Source organism: Cyprinodon variegatus, unplaced genomic scaffold (assembly GCF_000732505.1).
Source record: "Cyprinodon variegatus isolate N-32 unplaced genomic scaffold, C_variegatus-1.0 Scaffold66, whole genome shotgun sequence".
NCBI lineage: Eukaryota > Metazoa > Chordata > Actinopteri > Cyprinodontiformes > Cyprinodontidae > Cyprinodon > Cyprinodon variegatus.
This window is the reverse complement of record NW_015150519.1, coordinates 1,440,706-1,462,886: the sequence shown is the minus strand read 5'-3', so window position 1 is coordinate 1,462,886 and position 22,181 is coordinate 1,440,706. Positions and strand designations below refer to the sequence as shown.

General features: G+C 38.3%; 1 protein-coding gene across 1 annotated transcript; it reads left to right on the top strand.

Annotated features, from left to right (window-relative positions):
- The first annotated feature begins 909 nt into the window (after positions 1-909).
- LOC107082952 (serine/arginine repetitive matrix protein 1-like) lies at positions 910-19,756 on the top strand. Its single transcript, XM_015371851.1, has 9 exons — positions 910-996; positions 1,190-1,244; positions 8,877-9,230; positions 10,245-10,511; positions 12,874-13,158; positions 13,453-13,566; positions 13,648-13,709; positions 13,853-15,754; positions 17,745-19,756. Exons 2-9 carry the CDS (start codon positions 1,208-1,210, stop codon positions 17,772-17,774), a joined length of 3,051 nt encoding a protein of 1,016 aa, XP_015227337.1. The 5' UTR covers positions 910-996; positions 1,190-1,207; the 3' UTR covers positions 17,775-19,756.
- The last annotated feature ends 2,425 nt before the right edge of the window (positions 19,757-22,181 follow it).

The following is a 22,181-nucleotide window of genomic DNA, read 5'->3' as shown; positions in this document are numbered from 1 at the left end:
AATATCAACAATATGAAAAGTACTTTATAGTAGAATATACTAGAATGGAATAGAATAGAACAGAATAGAATATACTTGAATATACTATAATAGAATGGAACATAATACAACAAAATAGAATAAACTAGAATTGAATGGAATATAACAATGGAATAGAATGGAATAGAAAAAAACAAAATAGAATAGACTAGAATAGAATGAAATGGATTAGAATGGAATAGAACAGAATATAGTATAATAGACTAGAATAGAAGGAAATTGAATAGAATGGAATAGAATAAAACAAAATAGAATAGACTAGAATAGAATGAAATGGAATAGAATGAAATGGAATAGAATGAAATGGAATAGAATATAACAGAATAGAATAGATTAGACTTGAATGGAATGGAACAGAATGAAATAGAACAGAATATAATAGACTAGAATAGAAGGGAATGGAATAGAATAGAATATATTACACTAGAATGGAATGGAATGGAATAGAATACAATAAACCATACTAGAATAGAATATAATAGAATAGAATAGAATAGAATATTTTCAGCTTTTTTTCATAATTGGGAAATTCAGATATACAATCAACAAAGTGAAAGACATACAAAATGCTATCCTCATTCTTCTTCTGTTCACCAAGCGCTAACATTATGCTGCCCCCTCCAGGTACTAAATTATATTGCTCGTCCTTAAACTTTTTAATATAAACCGGTTGAGTAGAGAAATTTCAAAACAGCCCTATCATCACAACTATCAAAAATATTGATCTAAAGGACAGCACAGGAAGCCAAAAATGTGATATATATTTTATATTAATCTCTCTCTCTCTCTTGGGTTTTTCTTCTTACTTTCAGTTAAACAAACGAGCACTGGCCCTTTAAGAGGCAGGTGTTCCTCTGCTGCGACAGGTGAACCAGACACAGGAAGTTTTCCATTAAACAATACATGAGCCGCCGTAACAGTGCAATAACAACATGAGGGAAGGCAGAAAGCATTTTGGTAAGATTCATTATTAGCCTAAGGTTTATTTAAAGAAAAAAAAAAAAAGCTATTTATATTTTGCTCAGACTACAGCTAAACGGAATGATATGTGATTTATCTTGTCATCAGTTCGCCGTTAAATCTTTTATAAAACGTGAAATGAACCCCAACCTTTGCCTTTTAATGAGATTTATATTAAACTTTTCCTCAGACTGGCCTGACTGACGACATGAAGCTTTGGCTCTTCGCCAGTCTGTCTCTGGCAGGTAAAACATCATTTGCTGTAACACTTTCTTCACTTTTTCCGGTTGTATCTTTTAAACAGCCCATACTGGTCTCTGAATGGTTTCGGTAGAGCTTTTCATGTCTGAGAAAAAAACAAAACAAACTGAGTAGGGTAGGGTAGGACCGTTGAGATATTTCAGGCACGTAAATAAAACAAAAGGCTTTCTTGCTCTTAAACCTGCGGGGCCACATTCTTATTTATGAACCAATCAGCCATTAAACTTGGTGCCTTTAGGGACTCCATTACTTAAATTTATGTTTTATTATCAAATTACATGATAAGGGTGGGAAATGTGAGAAGTACTCTAATCTTTCTAATACTTGTAATCCTAATTACAAGTACTTGGTTAATTGCCAAGAATAAGCAGTAAGCAAACAGCAGATGAATAAACCCAAGAAATAAGTAACAAATTAATTTATCTCATTTTTACTACTTTAATTATTTTCACTCCTAGAATGGATGTGTAAAAATGTATGAAATAATTCAATCTTTTATTGCAGTGCTAAATATTATTTTGGAATATCTTTAAAATCCAACATTCATTCTAAACTCCTTTGTTTTTCACTGGGGAATATATATGTATTTTTTTAACAATACTGCATATAATAATAATAATAATCATAATCTCTTTATAGTCACAGTGTGTAGTATATTAAAATATTCTAATAATGAATCACAGTATACTTGGTTTTCCGTAGCTCTTTTTAATTTCCATATATTCTTATATTGTATCTTATAATTTGTTTATCAGTTCCTATAGTTTGACATGTTTTTATTTCAACACTGCAGTCATTTGATAATTGAACACCTCTAAAAGAAATGCAATGGAGTTTGGCATTTGTTCTTCAGTTAACTAAAACTCTATTAAAACAACATAAGTAAAAAAAAAAAAATAAAGACTAAAACCAGCAGCTTAAGGTTAGAGGGGAAAAAAAAGGAACATTTCCTTTAGCTACATCTCTATGCCTGCTCCTTAAGTTTCTGTTTAGTTAAAAAACAAAATTTTCACCATGAGAAATAAGTGTTATGATAAACTATAATTGTTGCAATACTTTCTCTGTATGTGCAATTTTATTGTTTGCTTCTTATATGTAATACGATCTGGAGAGTCTGACAGTTTCAGGCATTTGGCTTTTTAAACTAGTGGATTTACTGCTGGTGAAGATTCTCAGTCATCCAGGTCATATTCAACTACTGTAAAATGGGCTACTGTATAAAACATCAAACTCAATGCTATTCCTGACATTTTGAATTGAAAAAGCTTCCTGGATGGAAATAAAATGTCTTTAAACTTGGGAGACATTGGATTTACTGTATATATATATATATTTACTGTAATTTTTGGAACTATGCATTTATAGGATTAGGAAATAAATGACTGTTCAGTTTAGAGGGCAAATGAACAAGCTGCACTTTGGTTTAAGTCATGATAGGATTTAATATTCGTATGTTTCATGTTTGTGAACCTTAAAAAAATGAAAAATGAAAAAAAAAAATAATGAAAAATTAATCAATAATATAAACAAATATAATTTTTCAGGGTTTTGCTGTTACAGAAGAATGAGCAAAGGAAATTAACTCCAGAAATGTAAATTATATTTTAATTTGTTCATTAGCAAAGGGGCTGTTCTTCATGCATGACAGATAATAATTGAAGTAATAATTAGCAACATTTTCAAAATATTAAATACACATTTGGCTGCTGTGTAAAGATCCTGCAAAACTGCCATCCAAGCAGAAATGTTTACAGAAATGTATTTCCCTCCTAGATCTCTGCTGTGCCTTTCATATGTGATTTTCTGGATGAATCAGAGATATAAACCTTTGGACAAACGCTACAGCATTTGTTGAAGCGGAAGAAATCGATTGTCAGGATAAAATTTCATTCTCTCTGGATCAACACAGAGAAAAAACCTAAAGCTCAGCAACAAATAAAAATAAACGATTCCTTCTATCATATGAACTCTGCTTTGCTGCCATCAACAGCAGTTGACAAACCTGGCCTACTATCTTAGGGTTACTTTTTAAGTTGGTTGAATAATAACAAAATAATTTTCGCATAATATTACTCTGCTTTTATTCATTCTCCTGGTATTTGCATAAAGATTTCCAACAACCCATGAAAGCAAGATTATAGCGTTGTATGGCACATGGGTGTTTCTACTGTGACTCATTAGCCTTTGAAAATGTTACAAAAGCTCGAAGCCTTTAACTCTTGTTTTTCACTCTAATTCAAATAACTAAGGTTGCTCTGTTTTTTTCCCTCTTCCAAAGGTTGTGCAATATTAGTACAGTGAGACTGATCCTGTTGTTTAGTGAACAGACTGCTCTTACTTTGTTCCATATGTCAGTAAAAATGCATCACAGAATGATGCTGCTGCTTCTAGCCTCAACACGTGATGCTGCACAGCCATGAATAAACAAAACTGAAAGTCTTTGTTTTTTTTTTTGCTATCCTGTATATAGTCCGCCAAGCACTTTAAATATTTATTGAACTTCACAAAACTTTTTATATTCCTTGAGCTTTTTCGCTTTTCTTTTAATTCAGTTGCATATAAATCATGCATATAATAGAACAACTTAAAAAAGCTGCAATTGTGATGTGAAATAAAGGGGAAGGATGGTTTTCATATTTATTAGAAATCAGATATTGTTTTTCTCTTGGTTGGACCTTTATTAAACCATCTTTTACTACAATTAGATGCAGAAGATTTTTAAGCTGGGTGATGTCTCTACTAGCTCTGAACTGGATGTTTCTAATAATAATGGAAGCTCAGACAGATTGGATGGAGATAGGGCTGCAACTAACGATTATTTTGTAAATCGATTAATCTGCTGATTGTTTTTTTGATTAACCAATTAATAATCAGATACCCTAAGGTTTGTTAAAGAACATTTTTTACAAAACTAAAGTTGGTGAAACTGAAATTCCACTAGAGTTCTGGATAGAGCATATTGACAGACAAGCTTGGTATAATTACTGCTCTAATTAAAGATTATTTCACTAATCGATTCATCTGATTAATTGTTTCAGCTCTAGTTGGAGACATGTTGTAAAATAGCTTATTTCTGACTGTGTGTTTCATCTTTTTAAAAGATTTTTTTTCCAAAATGACCCTGTATTTAGTTTAATCCATCCACTGAGCATCCCTACCTTTGCTGAAGACAAGCATCCTGACAGCCAGTTGCTCAAAGCACCATGTTCCATAACAATTAGGCACAACATACTCAATTTAGCGAATGCAGAACTAAAAATTACACACGAATGGTGTTAAAGTGGTGAAACAAAATAAATTCTGCAACACTATTCAGATTCTAGTCTCTATTTGGAAAACCGTGTCCTTTTCATTCAACAATTAAATTGTCTAATACTTTATGTGAATCTATAGCTTGAAGTCTCTGGAACATAATTAAACCTTTGTGGGAATAGTCCTAGCTTTGCAAGGCTGGAATGCTCGCATAAGGTTCTATGCTCTTTTCTAGGATCTCACTTATACATCTATGTGAAAATGCAAACTGTTAGGTAATGCTGAAGCTCATATTCAGGATATACATGACATTTTTTCTACTGTCACGAATCCTTGGCTGGTAAAGTTTGTTCCATCTCTGAAATGAAGTATGGTAAAAGTTATTTTCAAACCCTGGCAGATTTCTTCATCTTTTTTTTGGATGAAATCCCACACTGGCTGCGGCTCAGTCTGTTGTGATTACACTGCGAATTATATTTGGTACATATACTGTGTTGGACGTGTCTGGGTGTTCTGTTATTGGTCCACATAACAAATGAGGATTTCTTTGTGTTTGAAAGCGGAAAATAAAATGAGGTGTGTCGAAAAATATAACTGGACACATCATCATGCAGAGGAACAAAACATTTAGGCTGTGCACTCATTGCACTTGAACCTTTTACCCCAGTATTGTTACTGTTTTGCTCAATCGAGCCACATGGAGGAAATGGAACCACATGGGATGCGATGTTGTGTTCAGGGAGACGTGGAGCTTTTTTCTTTCTTCCCACATATGTTGTACAGTCAGGAAAATAAGAATTTGAACACCCTGCTATTTCACAAGTTCTTCCACTTAGAAATAATAGAAGGGTCTGAAATTGTCATTGTAGGCGCATATCCACTGTGAATTCCAGAAATCACAATGTATGATTTGTTTAAAACTATTTATTTGTATGATACAGCTGCAAATAAGTATTTGAACACCTGAGGAAATCAATGTTAATATTTGGTACATGGTGCAGAGGTCAAATGCTTCGTGTAGTGTTTCACCAGGTTTACACATCCTGCAGAAGGGATTTTTGCCCACTCCTACACACAGATCTTCTCTAGATCAGTGAGGTTTCCGGGCTGTCACTAAGAAACACAGAGTTTGAGCTCCCTCCAAAGATTCTCTAACTTTCATATGCTTCTTCCAGAGCCACTCCTTGGTTATTCTGGCTGTGTGCTTCTGGTCATTGTCATGTTGAAAGACCCAGCCTCGACTCATCGTCAATGCTCTAACTGAGGAAAGGAGGTTATTACTTGAAATCTTGCAATACATGGCCCTGGTCATGCTCTCCTTTATACAGTGCAGTCGCACTGTCCCATGTGAAGAAAAACACCCCTGAAGCATGATGCTACCACCCCCATGCTACACAGTAGGGATGGTGTTCTTGGGATGGGTCTCATCATTCTTATTCCCCCAAACATTGTTAGTGGAATTATGACTAAAAAGATCTATTTTGGTCTTCATGACCCCATGAATTCCTCCCATGACTCCTCTGGATCTGCCAAATGGTCATTGGCAAACTTTTTATTTTCTATGGCACTAGTGGCTAGTTTTTTCAACAATAGGCTGACAGGAAAGGGGGAGAGACAATGCGGCAAAGGACCACAGGTCAAATTCGAACCCAGATCAGCCACGTCGAGTACTGAGGCCTCTGTACATGGGTCATGCGCACTAACCACTGCTCCAGCTGCACGCACCATCATTTGCAAACTTAAGACAGGCCTTGAAATGTGCTGTTTTAAGGAGGGAAACCTTCTGTGCCATGCATGATTTCAAAGCATGACGTCTGATTGTATTACCAACAGTAACCTTTGAAACGGTGGCCCCAGCTCTTTTCAGGTCATTAACTAGCTCCTCTCGTTTAGTTCTGGGCTGGTCTCTCACTGTTCTCAAGATCATTAAGACTCTAAGAGGTGAGATCTTGCATGTAGCCTCAGTCTGAGTGAGATTGACAGTCATGTTTAGCTTCTTCCGTTTTTTAATGATTGCTCCAACATTAGACCCTTTTTCACCAAGCTGCTTGGCTGTTTCCCCGTAACCCTTTCCAGCCTTGTGGAGGTGTAGAATTTTGTCTCTAGTGTCTTTGGACAGCTCTTTGGTCTTTGCCATGTTAGTAGTTGGATTCTTACTGATTGTATGGGATGGACAGGTGTCTTTATGCATCTAACGACCTAAAACAGGTGCCTCTAATTTAGGATAATAAATTTATGAGGCAGACTAACAGGTCTTTGAGGGTCTAGGCTGATAGACAGGTGTTCAAATACTTATTTGCAGCTGTATCATACAAATGAATAGCTAAAAAATCTTATTAGTTTTAAACAAATCATATGTTGTGATTTCTGGATTTATTTTTTTTAGAATATGTCTCTCACGGTGGACATACACCTACGATGACAATTTCAGACCCCTCCATGATTTCTGAGTGCGACAACTTGCAAAACAGCAGGGTGTTTAAATACTTATTTTCCTCACTGTAAGTAGATCAGAAGATTTTTAGTTTCTTATTATCTGTTTAGAGGTTCTTCCTCCACGTTTGCCATGTTTCCCGTGTTCACTATAAAACTAAGTAGGTTTTAAACACTTTTACAAAGACTTTTGGCGACTGACTGCCTTTTAAAATTATTTTTTTTAATTATTTTTGTACACGGATGATAACTTCCACAACCATCATTTTATGATGCCAAGTGAAACAGAAAATCAATGTTTTAGCTAAAGTTATTAAAGAATATATGTAAAACAAGGAAATTGTTGTTTAACTTGGAATCGTCTGTCCTAACATACTAGAATGGATAAAAATGAGAAAAAAGTGGCTCTCACCTTGTGTCTAAAATGTGCAGCACCAAAAATGCAAATCCTCAACAGAGTGAAAATTTTAATTGGTTGTTCTGGCAATGTAAAAATATCTCTCTACAAAACACCCCAAAATAATGTATGAAAAATGGTCTTTTCAGTTTTAATTAAAATGGATAAATGCTATTCCTCTTTCTGCATGGCATATCAGTTCTATTATGTCTTCTATAACGTTTATTCTCAAACTGATGATGAAGAGAGTACATTAAAAGAACACGAAAATATGTGCCCCATGAATAATATATTCAAAAAGTATAAAATCGTTTTTTTGTTATGTATAAATGCAAAAAATATAACCTGTCAAGCAGTTAATATCAGGTTAAATGATTGTTAGCTACTACTTTAGTTTTTATTTTTCATTAGGCCCCCTTTGTTTCCTGATGGAAACAGGTTATTTGCATATCAAATCATGTTGTCTTCTATGGAAAAAAGTATAGTTGCTTTCTTTTAGCCAGTGTTTAGCTCTAGGTGGTGAAGAGGAAGTGCTACATTATGCCTCAGACAGCCAGAGAAAACGTTGTAGTGTGACACTTTCTTTCACTGAATCTTTAAATCCTTTGGACTTTCCAGTAAAAAAAAAAAAAAAAACCTTCACTCCTGACAGGCCAGTTCCTGGTTAACTTGTGATACATTAAAATACACCCTTTTATTATTCCATAAGCATAATCAGAAACAATCTTTTAAACTTACCATTTAGATTGAGTATAATTATTCATTACAAGAAGTAATCTCTACTGATATGATATATATTTTGTTAGTTTAATCAATTTACCAATGCCTGCCACCTCAAAGCACTTAATTGTAGAATTAATGTAATTGAGGCAGTAATAAAAAAATATATTTGTTTAGGAATTTAGTAATCACGGATGTGTATATTACTCGTTTTCTTTGCTATAAACTGTTTTCTTTAGCTACCCTTTGACATTGGAAGCAAGAGAGCATGCCACTTTACAGGGGACGCTGTCTGTACTTTAAGTCTCCATATGTTAAATGAACAGCTGGAAGAACTGAAAATATGTGAAGTAAGGCATGAAAGGGGCTGAAGCTAATTTCTCCCCCAAGCACAGTTACAGAGATAGTAAAGACGGTGAATAAATCTATAATGTACCATGTTGGAGAGCAGTGTTATTTAATTTTTTTGGAAGATTAAGCAACCACACTAAAGTGAATTTGTTTTAAAGCTTCGTCATACACTCAGCCATGAAATCAGCAGTAATCCGATTAAAAATGAGAACCTGAATGTTGCGAAAAGTTTCAGGTTTTGATGCAAAGTATGCAGATATTACAGCTACTTTTTTTCATTCTTTTAAATGCTTAGTACCTTTTGTGTATTTATCACCAGAACTTGTACTACATACAGTGATTCCATTGATACAGCACCACCTGGTGGTGTTTTCATCATACCTTTTCTGTACTTTGAGTAATTATCATTTATATATAACAGTATTTCATTGGGCACATTCTATGTCTTTTATTTCTCTTTTAGTTCTCCTCTCTGCCAAAGTCCTGGCACAGGGCCAGGTGGGAATCACATTTGAGATGGATCTGGTGCAGGTCCAAACAGGCGCAGAAATTCTGTTTACAGTGCAGACGTCTGTGTCTGACATCTTCTCCATGACTTGGACGTATGAACCCTCAGAAACACTGGGTTTGTGGTCCTCGAATACTGCCTCTTACAATAACGTGCCTCAGTTCCAAGGCAGAATCAACATCAGAGCAAACCAGCTTCAAATCCGAGACGCCCGGCTCGAGGATGCAGGGATGTACACAGTGGAGGTGCTTCCAGGCTCTTCAACAAAACTGACCAGAAACTCCAAAATGGTGCAGCTGAAGGTGTTTGGTAAGACACGAGCAAACGTACAGGAGGGGTGTATGTGAAAAAAGGTAAAAACTGAGGAGATGTTTGAGAGACTGCAGAGAGAAGATGGAGAGTTTGAGGGGGTGTGAATTAATCAGGGAGGTATAATGAAATTAGTGACCCATAGACAGCAAGAGAAGAGTAATGAAAAAGGAGAAGGGGTGAAGCGAGGTGCTACACGCTTTATGCCAATTAAAACCCATTTGATATGCAGAACCCATGGTTTTAAATATCTGATAGCATCTAAAAGCAGTGCCACACGTTGAGACGTAGATAACTATTTGCATTCATTTATATTCACTACCGTAATGGAGCCTGAACATCTGAGTGTATTTTTATTTTCAGCCCAAAGGAAAGGATGATGCACAGTGTCGCCCATTCCTTTCCCCTCCCACGGCTAGTAGGATGAACGGCGGAAGGAATCATCTCAAGCACTGGTCTGTCTGTTGCTGCTGAAAGGTCACATTTTCAGACCGGTCCTTGAGCACCGTTCTAAGCATCCTACTTCCTCATTTGAAGCCTTTTAGAATCAGAGGCTGCTTAGATCCTGAAATATGAAATGCTCCTGCTGAGTCACACTCAGGCGGACGCTCAGAGAAAGTAATTAGGGCTGTTTAGTAGTGGCTCTAATGTTTTTGTTTGTTTGCTGTTACTGCCACGGTTCCTTTACTTTCGGTGCTCCGTCCTCCATCCATACGCCCCCTCTTCTCCCTGTCCAATTATTTAACTTAGGCAGTCTGCCAGGACGCATCTTGGCTACCACCCGCATCGTCTGCCCTCTTATTCACCATCTGTGCTCCTCTCTGAATGCTGTCCCTTCTCAGCCCTTTCTTGCTTTGATTACAACAAATTATCCTCAACAGGACTGGCCAACTGCTCCCTATTGTTCCATAGCTCCAACTTTTGAAGTACCCTCTCAGGCTGAAAATCTAAATTTACTGTTTTTCTTTTCTTTTGTTGAGCTCTTAGGGAAAATTTTTTGTGCTCTCTTTGCAGACCCAGTAGTCGGAGTGATTCTGTCTGTTCCTTCACAGCCAGTGGAGGAGAAAAACGTGTCTCTGACTTGCACATGGAGCGGTGGGACAGAAGTTACTACCCAGTGGGCCAAAGATGGCACCGCCATCACACCTGATTCCAGAATCATCATCTCCGTTGGCTCTTTGGTAATCAACCCAGCCAGTCGGGATGATACTGGGGACTACACTTGCACTGCCAGCAACAATGTCAGCGCTCAGACTTCCACAAAGCGCCTCACTGTCTACTGTGAGTTTACACTGCCCGAGACAAGAGGCGGCTAATCTGTTGTGACCGCAACAAATAGCAGAGGCTTATCTCCCTATCCACATTGCACTGAACACTGCTTGCTGAATTACACCCGCATTGCACAAGACATCCTTCCAGAAGCTCACAATGTTGTTCTGGGTTGTTCCTGATCACATCGTTAATTTTGATACGATACTCTTACAGCACAGTCTAAATCTACTGATCTTACATACTGCACTGCTGTGCTTTTGGACAAAAGGAAACCTGCTCCTTCAACAAAAAGAGAGAAAAGGAAAGGCAGAAAAACAGTTTAGGTTATGCAAATGTTAGCTGTATAATAACTGTCTTTTTTTTTCCTTGGTGAAAAAAAATCCTTGAGCAGAATTGGCTGCAGAGAGAAAATCTTTAACTGATCATTTGTCCTTTTGCTTTCCTGCTGCCTGATTATAGCTTATAAATCTTAGAGTGCAGCTAATGGTGATTTTCAACCTCAAATTGTTTGTTTTTTTATGATTTAAGTATCTGTTCAGTTTTATCTGAAAAAATGCCCCTTAACCAGTTGGTTATGCCAAAAAAGGAAAAAAAGTTTTTTCTTTCTTTATTTTTTTCTTTTCCGGCTAATAATTATTTACTGTGAGGTCAGGGTACTTTGCATGAAAAGAAGGTGAGCACCTTTGTAATTTTTCAATTTTCTTGGAATCTACTGTCAAGACTGACTTTATACTGTATTCATCAAACAGTTTTATGATTGTAACGTAAAAAAAAATAATTAGACACAATTTGAGCTTTTATGTTATCTTTGGAATGATGATACATGTTTGGCACATCTTTCCTCTGGAAGAGATTCCACCAGAAACGTGAAAGATCAACGAGGTTAAAAAGGAAGTGTTTTGTTTTCTAACAGAATGTAATTAAATTCAGAGTTTCAAAATTTTCTAAAGCCCTCTGGAAAGGTATTTTGCTGCATTGCAGCATATTCACCGTATGTTTACCTCGAATCAAGCAAAAGTATTCATACCCTTCAACATTTTCAGATTTGGTCATGTTACAACCCCAAACTAAATTGAGACTTTATGCGATAGACCAACTAAAGGTACTAAATCTTATTTGCATGCAGCCCCCTTTACTTTGACACTCCTAAATAAATCAAGTGCTGCACCTCATACAGTGGTTACAGATGGACTTAATAGATACTAGGTCCACCATGTTAGGTTTTCCATTTGTGAAGATTTTTTTTCAGAACTGCTTTATGTTTATGAAATAAAATCTGCATTAAGCTGTGTGGCTCCAACATGATAACTAGCAGATTAAGTTCAAGGGGTTTCTTCTAGTTTCATTAAGTCATTTCAACCAAGATGGTGTCTTTTCAAAATTATGTGAAGGTAAAACTGGCAAGTCCCCAGATGTAGAGGAAAATGTAACCTCTACTACTTGCTTTAACGATAAACTATAAATAAAACAGTTTTTCTAAGCGCACACCTATAATTTAACATATTGTATCTTGACATACTCTAATTGCTCCACTATTGGTAATACCTGCCTGATTGCTAATTTATTAGCTCTGCAATGTGCAAATATTTGTATGTCAAGGGAGTTTTTCCTCTCCACTGTCACTACAAGCATGCTTAGTGTGAGGGATTACATTAGAGTCAATGAGTTGATGCAATTAACTGGTTTTCCTTAGAATTTGAATCAATTTGACTATATGATCTGGTAAAGTGCCTTGAGATGACATGTGTTGTGAATTGGCGCTATATAATTGAACTGAATTGAAATTCTCAGTTGATGGACTCCACATTGTTGCAGAAGCATCTCTGAAACAGGTGAAAGAATGGATGGGGATGTCTTAAAACAGACTTAGAACACCTGTTTTTACTTTGTAATTGTGAAGAGATGCTAAATAATAAATTTTGATAAATTTTGGGCATTTCAGACAACATAAAACTAGACTGGATTTAAAAAATATATATATAAAAAACCTAAAGTGATATAACCTATATCTGTTTTTTTCCTTCCTTTTTTTGAGGATGAAAATAGAAAAATGATTTACTCCTTTCCTTAGTCACTGTGCGGAGTTTCAAACTAGAAAATATTTCCTGACCCTCAGCCTCAACTGCAAAAGGATTTTTCAAATTATGAAACAAAACACAAAACGTCTGTCCCTCATTAGCTGAGCAAGATCAAAGAGGGTTAACCACAGTGATTAATTCTAATGAGGTAACTAAAGGCCTAAACTCACCCAGTAATTCCCCCTTTAGCAGGACGTGTAATTTGTCAATCACTACTGCTTTTTATGTTTGTTATGCAACCTTTGAATCATTTAATGTTTAGAATTAAATATTCTCTCATCATCACCATCCAGATGGACCTGACACCCCCGTCCTTACTGTTGACTCACCAAAAGAGTGCGTTGGTGGAGGGGACGTGAAGGTGGGACAGACGGTGCGTCTTACCTGTACGTCTGACTCGCTTCCCCCTGCCACCTTCTCATGGCAGCGAGCTGGACAGACTATCTCATCTGGTGGTGGCAGCGGGGTGCTCAGCCTCCAGACGTTCTCGACTAATGAAAGTGGTCAGTACGTGTGCACGGCCACAAACACCATCACCAGGGGCACGTCGACTCAGGGCTACGACTTGGCCATTGTGGGTGAGTTATGGCGAATGGTCGTCTCTGTGTGACTGATGATGATCATAGTTGGTTTAAGATTTTGCTGCTGTATCCGTCTTTGCGACGGGGAGCATACTGGGAGATTGATATGGTGACACTGTGGTCAAAGTCGTTCAATGTCTTTTGCTTCTTTCCCTCTGTACCATCCATCCTGAGTTACTTTCTTTTTCTTTTGCTCTTTTTTTCTTTTCTATTTTCATCCTCCCTCCACTCTGTCTGTGCTTTAGTATCATTACCGTTATTAATTGTATTTTTCATATCTCATTGTTTTAGAGGAATGCTTTAATGGAGGAGAAGTTGCAGGGATTGTGATCGGTGCTTTCCTGGCTCTCCTACTTATTGTGCTCCTCATTGTTTTCCTTGTTGTTCGTATGAAAAGGAATAGAGGTAAGTCTGTCATTAACCAGCATTTTGCCTTTTTGTTATACTCATTTTATTCTACTAACATAAGATATTTTCTTATTACAGAGCGGGAACTAGGAAGAAATGTTGTGTTTGTTCAGGAAGTGGATCCAATTCGAAGAACAGTTGTAAGCCACCATAACATTAACACATCATTCACTATTGATGTTGTCTTTATGTCATGATGTTGCCGAAGGCCTGTTCTCAAAAAGACCCTGTCTTTCTTTTGCTCTCTGCTCCATCCCCTCATTTATCACCCGCTCACTTCTAGCCTCAAGATCCTCAAACTAATTTCGTAAGGAATTTGGATCGAGGTCTCCAGCCTCCTCTCTATGAGCCGCGCAGACAAGAAAACCAGCCTGAGCGCTTAATCACCAACAACCTTGAAAACCGGGCGAACCTACGGGCAACAGCTATGAATCGTTCACAGGACTTTGAAATACAGCAACATAATAGCCGCAACCTTACAAACTCACTTTTACCAAATGCCACTCCGAATTCGAACCCAAATAATAGCTTTGACAATCCGGCTTTCACACCTCTGGATTCTCCGAATGCAAACAGGGCCTTGAACTTGCAACAGCAGCAGCAGCAGAATCCAAATGTTTTGATTCAGACCATGCCGGGGCAGGGTAGCAACCAGCCCCCAGCTGTTCAAGTCAGCCTCAATGCACTACCAAACTCTAATATCCCAAACAGCAATGCTCAACTTCCTACTATCAATGTTAACCTCAACTCATATCCAGGCAATGGCCAAACACCTCTGCAGGAAAGCTCTTTTCCTCCTGATAATCAGGCCTTTAATGGAGTTAGACAAACGCAAAATAACTTCTCAGATACAAGGCAGTTAAACCATGCAACACAAAGCAGACGGTCCTATCCGAATAACCGGAGACCAGATGGTCATGTTAACCCAAATTTTCAAGGTGAACCTGGCCTTATTCCAACTGGATATACACATTTTAACAATAATATCACAACTCAGCGAAATGAAACTACACAGACGTACCAGCAGGACCCAGAGTCTCACAGGAGACCAGACAGAGAGTCAAGACAACATGAGTCAACGCCAAGATCCAGACAGAGACAGATCCCATGGGATCTTCTCAGAGGAACACCAGCGTACCCCAGTGGGACTCCTGAAAGAGCAAGAGCACATATCCAACCTGAATCTACTTCTGATTTAGATTACAGCGCGGACTACACTATCCGTCCCCCAATACGGGAGGGAAGGACATTAAACAGAACGCCTCCTCAGAACCAAACCGTTACAAGGCGTAGAACTCCGCCCAGACATGATCCACCCTCAGAGGATAGTCAGACTCAGACCTATCATGCTGATGATCGCCACCCAAACACTACCAATGTTACGCCGCCTGGGCGCTCACACCGCACACAGAGAAGCCCCCGAACAGACAGAGAAAATACTCAGCGAGAGATCAGAGGTAGCCAGAGTGCCCTCAGGCAGGAAACGACTCACAGCAGTTACCCCCAGGCTATGCCTCTCATGAGCCAACAGGCCTCTGCAGGCCATACTGCTGTGTCCCAAGAACCAGCAACACAACAAGGGCCAACTACATCACAAAGCACAGATACAAGGGCTTTGGCTGATCCCAACCACCTTCAGCAGCCCCACATGGAACAGCAACACATAGCTGCACCAGCCCAAACACGGCCAGGTCGGAACACACACACACAGCCTGTCATGCAGGGTGCCATCCAGCCTATTCGTGGGGGCGCCAATCCTGTCCCTGTACCTCCTGCTCAGCCTAATCCCAGTAACCTAACCCAGGCAGCACTAAAAGCCCACACTGAAAGAGCTAAAGTATTCCAGAATCGGAGACAGCAAACACAGGCAACCCTGATTCACTCTGGCGCAGTGCAGATTGGAGCTACTGCTGCAGGGGGTCGGCAGCCACCTGCCCCTCCCCCTCCCATCCCCCTGGCAGAGTTCCAAACTCTCCCCAAGGCACGTACCCAACACAAATCCCCAACAAGGGTTCCCCAGCCTCTCAGACAGAACATGCCAGCAGCTCAGCGACACCATGGAGCACCTCGCCACAACACCGCCATGCCTCACAACCATCACGGGCACGTGCATGCAGGTGCACACAGGCACGGTCATGTGCACGCTCGCGGCCATGGGCATCCCGCCCACGCTGCCACATGGCAGGTGAGTGTGCATTCAAATGGCAGGCAGCAGATGCCATATGGTTAATGATACTGTTATTTTCTCCAGCATGTGGCCCTCTCTGAGATGTGCAGCTACAGCAAATGCTTGTTTGTGCAAATGCATGTTTATGTGTTCTATTAGCCTCTTATTACCGACTCTTCCCAGCAGGTTGTGTTTTCCCCTGTTCTCTTTATCTCTGTGGTCTTTATGGAAACCACTTTTACCTTGCCCTGTTTTGCAAAGTATGATTTTTTTTTTTTTTTACCTTTCAATTGTGTCACATTCTGACACAGTGTATTTTCTTATTTTTCTTGTTGCTTAACACAGACTAGCTATCACTTTAAATTGATCAAAAACTCCTGTTTGAATTTATTGCTTAAAAATTTGACATGCATAAGGCCCTAATGGCCCTATTTATCTTTATGCATTAACATAATTTAAGACGAACAAGTACGAACAATTTCTTGGCTCAGATTTTCAATTGAGTTTAGATCTGGACTAGATCATTACAACAGATAAACATGCTTTGATCTAACCTTTTGAGTATTTTTGTTTTTTTTTCTACTGGACATTGAAACATTGAGAGCTGCAAAGGAAAGACATACGCATAGCATCATGTTGCCACTACCATAATTATGGTAGGATTGATGCAGTCATGGGATGTTAGAAATACTTCTGATGTACATGTAGGGCATAAAGTACAGTTTTGATCTTATCTCGTGGAAACACTTTATTATTTAACCCCTACAAAGCGGGTGGCAAGCTCTGAATTTGGCTTCTTATGGGTTTATCACAAAAACATCTTTATTTGAGACACTTCTCCATAAAGGACAGATTTGTGGACTGCACAAATGCTAAATTCTTTTCATCTCTTTGTAGTTCCTTCAGTCACCAAACATGCAATGCTATTTCTATAATTCTTGTTTGCCCAGGCTATTTTTGTTGCACGATCATGTTTTGGCAGGTAACTTGCCACCAGGATGCTAGTTATTTAATAATGTTCTCAAACAAACCTCAGAGTCCTACAGAGCATCTGAACTTATAGTCATCATAACTTATAAATAAGTGGACTGTGTTTAGGAGATTTTCTAAGGCAATTGTTTCCATGTGTGATTTTATATATGGGTTTAAAAGTGAAGGGGGCTGAAAATAAATGTACACCACACTTTTTAGAATTTTATCTGTAAAACATCTAGAAGCCATTTTATTTTCCTTTCTCATTACATTGGCCGTGTCCAAGCACTGCCCTAATCACTATATAGGGCACTACAGTACATAGTGGTTACACAATTTTAGATGAGTGTCCGAATGTCTAGTGGATTAAAAAGTGGTGGACTTGAAATTTGTCACAATGCAACTTAGTAATAATCCATAGACACTAGACGAGAAGATATACCCCAGAATCCTTTGGAAGAGCTCACAAAGCATCAAGGTATTTGTTGTGACAGCAGCCCAATGTTGGGTAGTGACAGCGGTGGCTAATGACAAAGATGGCGCATACACTGGAGTTCATGACCAACAGGGAGGGAAAAGTAGAGATCATCCGTCCGAACGGCGTTTTTCAACCCCAGTCCTCAAGGCACACTGCTCTGCATGTTTTGGATGTTTCTGAGCTTCAGCACACCTGATTCAGATGAATGCAGTTCAGCAAAGCCTGATAATCTGCTATCAATTGATAACAGGTGTGTGAAAGCTGGGAAACATCTAAAACATGCAAGGCAGTGTACCTTGAGGACCAGGGTTGAAAAACACTGCTATAGAGTGACAGAGATGTAGGGCGGACTTTCATTCAAATATTTGGTTATAAAGGGAAATAAAGTATAGAAAATACAAGGGTTTGAATACTTTTTAAGGCACTGTACGTCTTTCACAATGATCTTGATGGTTAAACATGTCCTTGTTTGTCAGACAAGTTTATGAAAGTCGGTGTGTGGCTGCTGCCTTCTCTGCATGACATGTTGCCAATGAGGACCTTGTTTTGTCTTTCCAGCAACAAGCCCACAGAGGAAGACCAAGATGATGACAGATGTCGGCAGACGAGGCTCTGTAACTGTCCCGCGTGTGCTGTCACAAACAAACAGCTGACAGACGTGATCTAATGTTCCGCCAAGCAGGACCGACTCCACAGATTTTTGCTCTCCAAAAAAAGCTGTCATTCTATGCATGTGGGTTCAGGATTCATTCTTCCTGCAAAGAAAATGAACACATCACTCATGGAGATATGCTGTTAGTACAGTGTTTTCCTTTAAAAGACACATATCTCTCCTTCGAGAGTTTTACTAAATTAAATTATCTGAATGATTCCTTAGTTATATTAACTAAAAGCTGCACTATAAGGATCTCTGCCTGTTCCACAGAGCCACATGTAATGTGCTGTTTTCATTCTCAACTTACTGCTCATACATCAAAATTTGCTCAGAGTGCTAAAAAAAAAAGTTCAATGATCAATGGCTCCTGACCATGTTCACATCCTCCCATCCATTCATCAACAGAACTAAACAGCTCTCCTGTGATAAATTGCTCAAGAAGTCCTTTCATGAATATCTGTGAGCACCTGGACCAGCAGTGGTAAATGGAAAAGGGACAAGATGGACTCGGCAGCTAGGAGTGGTGACAGTTATGAAAGAAGAAATTAGCAGTAGGGGTGGTCTTGACTCGCACTGAGCTATTTATTTTGTGCCTTCTGTTAGCGGATGCCTCTTCTGACACTTCTCAATTAAGAGGATTCGCCTCACTGGTGCTCGGAAATAACGCTTAGCTTCACAAGGAGGGGGATCCCATGAACGGATGGGCGCTTATTAATTAAATGCTTTTATGTGACTTAAATGGCTTGGAAAATAATCACACTCAGGCATGAATGAGGTCAGCACAAAGCCCTATACAGTTGCATTTTTCTGCTGAAAAAGCAGTATGATCATTTTGCTGGGTCATAGAACTTTTTATTGTTTATGTATTTATTATTTATGATGGTTGTGCTTTCTGAAGAGAAAAGTGTCGTAGAGGATTTATTATTGAGAAGAGATCAATTGATCTCAGACACTTTAAAGATAAACTAGATTGCACTGTGTATTTTGCTTACTGGGTACTATTGATTGATCCAAAACGTTGGAAGACTGGCAGAAACCAAGAAAAATACATGCTATGAATTGCTCTGAGTGCTTTTCACTCCCTCGTTTAAAAGGGTCCACAGCAGAAGCAGTATTCACTGCATGTGATGTCTGTTTCAAGCTCCAGCTCCGGTTTGTTTGCAGAAAGTACTCAAATATGTAGTGTGAATAGGAAGTCTGTTCATTCAGGACATAATGAGCAGTCTGGTTTTTTACCTGCTGTAGGAAGCTGTCAGAAATATCTTAGTTTGAAAGGATGAGTATTAATTCTCACTTGAGCCTCAAGCACACAGTTAATCACAGTCTTAAAAAACTAAAAAAAAGACCTTAAGCATCCCCTCCCATTTCAAACATTTTATTGCTGTGATGCTTAATGCTTTGTTCATTTTCTCTACTCTTGTGTTTTATTGAAATACCAGTTCAGATCTGAAGTATGGGCTTAGAGGCACAGTAAAGGCATTTGAAATTAATTGGTATCAGAGCTCCTGACTGTGCTGATTGTCGATGCCTGTCGCTGTTGAGCTGTCTGTGGTCTTATAGTAGCTGCAGCCATAAGAAGCTGTTGGCTCTGTTTATTGTGGCATATTGCTGCAAAAAATGTTTTTCCCATATTGCAAAACTGAAACCAAGACACTGAGAATAAAACTTTCCTATTAGATAAGCAGGCAACCTATGGAGTTCTGCTACAATCTAAACTTTCAAGAACTTGAAAGAACAAGTCATATGTGTCTTTAGAAACAAAAGGCAGTTCTGCAGAAATCCCAGAATTAATAAAGTATTTTTCAACATCAAGGAAAAGGTTTCCAGTAATATGAACACTGCATTGTCATTTAGGAGTGGCATGCAAAATACTGATGTAGACCTTATACCACTGTTGAAATGTTTCCTATGTTATTGCACTGTACTGTAGATCTTCTGGACTTCTGAGTACAAAGATGCCACATTTTAATGGATGATTGGGCTGGGACTGTTCTGCTAAATGCATTTTCTTGAATTTATTTGGATCTGTATCAGGTACATCCATACTGTTAGGTTGCTATTTAAAGTTATGTATGTTCTTATTTACATAAATTGCACCAAATGTAGCTGGCCAGACAAGTTGTGTGATGGAAATGTAATAGGATTTAACACTCCATTGTTTTTATGACAGTTGTCTAAGAATTTTGTCAGTTGCAGATCAGACAATCTAAATTGGAGTTGTTTAAATATGACTGAGGTCTGTGTTGGAGCTTGAAATCTCATAAGTTGTTAAACTCACTGTTAGAGCTGTTACACTGTTACTCACTGTTAGAGCTGTTACACAAATCTAAACTCAATCAGAGAGTTTTTAAATCCAGGGAAGATTTTAACTGATAATAAGTAATACCTTTGACCCTACTTTAAAAAGTCTAACCCCTCACGTTCTTTTAAAAATGTATCTCCATTGGAACCGATTTACAGAACTGATTGAAAGGAAATATGGAAAGGTTTGTCTTTTTTTCCTTTACTGACCATGGAAAAGATAAAACAATCAGCCTGAATGACTTTTATCTTCATTTTATAGACTACATACATAACCGTAACACAATGTTTTGGGTATACTGTAGCTGCATCTCAATCTTCTCTTATTTACTGCCATATGTTGAAGTTTCATAAATTATCTTTAAAAGTAGCCCATATATTGTTACAGGATGCCACAGGTGCCTTGTTTTTATACTCTGTGGGAATTTGTACGCTGCTTCGTTTTTTTTTTTTTATGCTACATGTTTTAATAAAGAGATTTGTTACTGGTGTCTCAATGTAGGCACTTTGGATTTCAAAGCATTACTGTCATCATAGTGGAGTCTATTGTCTGGTCCTTTCACTAGAGACTTGCATGTCCAAAAAGACTTGATCTCTCCTCAAAGGAAATTCATGTTTTGCACTAAAAACATCTGAAGCATACCAACAAGTCGGTTCAAAAACCACCTATTTATTCTCAAGCTCCTCTGAATTGCAGTCCTGTCTGCTGCTGTTGTGTGTTTCTACTTATTCTGTGTGGGTTTGTTGTAATTATTCACTGGTGCTTGTGTACACATTGTGCTTGTTGTTCAGATGAATCTGCCTCCTTCCTCTCGTTGTTGAAGTACAGAGCATGCATTTAAATCACAGCTCCATCCGTCTCCCAATCCCCTGCTCCTACTTTTACGTCACTTCTGATGAAAAGTCCTGCTGCTCACTATTGAAGACACTTCACGGTATACTAGCACTGTAATGAGTGAAGATGGAGTGCATTTGAGTACCTGTGCAAGAATAGCTCGGAGCGTTGCCTGCTGCTTCTAGACGAACGCACTGATTTATGAAAAGTTTGCTGCAGTTTTACAAATGAAGTCGTTTGTAGAATATCCTGTGCCTACTGTCTCTGTAATGAAGGGTTATGTTTATAGCCTGAACAATTCAAATGAAATACAAGACTGTGTATGTAGTAGAAAAACAACACGGTATACCTCAGAACATGATGTGTCAACCTTCTCTGGGGCTATTTGCATGCAAATCTGCTCATGTTGCCCCAGTGCACTGATTTACTGTGATTCACTGTGACAACCACAAGTATAGTAAATGTTTGCGGATCCCTCTGGAGATAGAAATTAAAGGGAAGCATAACTCAAGTGCTGTGTAAGTAAATAGGGCATCTTTTTGTTAACGATGAATGCAGGTTTTTGTGTGTTTCAAGTGGCAAACATTCCCTACTTCAGCAGTAAAGAATTTTAAAAGACTGTTGGGAAAGATGTAATACTTTATGTGATAAAATCCTCAATGAAATTTTGTTTAAAGTCAGCCTTGCTCTGGAAGATCATTTTTTATAATTTGGAGATGATGCAGAGGCACCAATAATCATTGAATTTATTCATTTGAATGACTTGCCATTTAATAAATAAATTTCTCAGTTTCACTGACAGCATTTCTGGGTGTGTTTTGGTGTTGCATCTTTTTTGTTTTTTATTAAATCTCTGCCCTATTCCACTCCACAATCAGATAGTCTCAGGAAAAAAAAACAATAAAGCAGTCAGGTTTTGTAGTGAAGATGTTCTGTTGAAGTTCAAACTGAGCATTAGAAAGAAGAGAAAGGATTTAGCAATGATATGGTTTCCGGACAGGCAGGTCTTAGTATTTCAGAGACTCATGATCTTCTGGAATTTTCACTCTTATCCATTTCTCAGGATTACAGAACATGGTTTCTAAAACAAATCATTCAGTGAGCAGCTATTTTATGGACAACTGATATACTATATACATTCCCCAGCCACTTTATTAGGTACACCTGTCCAACTGCTCGTTAACACTTAATTTCTAAGCAGCCA

Excerpts from the sequence above, each read along its gene's own strand:
- LOC107082952 (XM_015371851.1), top strand. The coding sequence starts at position 1,208 with ATGAAGCTTTGGCTCTTCGCCAGTCTGTCTCTGGCAG. Across the intron at positions 13,710-13,852 it reads ATCCAATTCGAAGAACAGTT|CCTCAAGATCCTCAAACTAA; the intron begins GTAAGCCACCAT and ends GCTCACTTCTAG. Across the intron at positions 15,755-17,744 it reads CCCACGCTGCCACATGGCAG|CAACAAGCCCACAGAGGAAG; the intron begins GTGAGTGTGCAT and ends TTGTCTTTCCAG.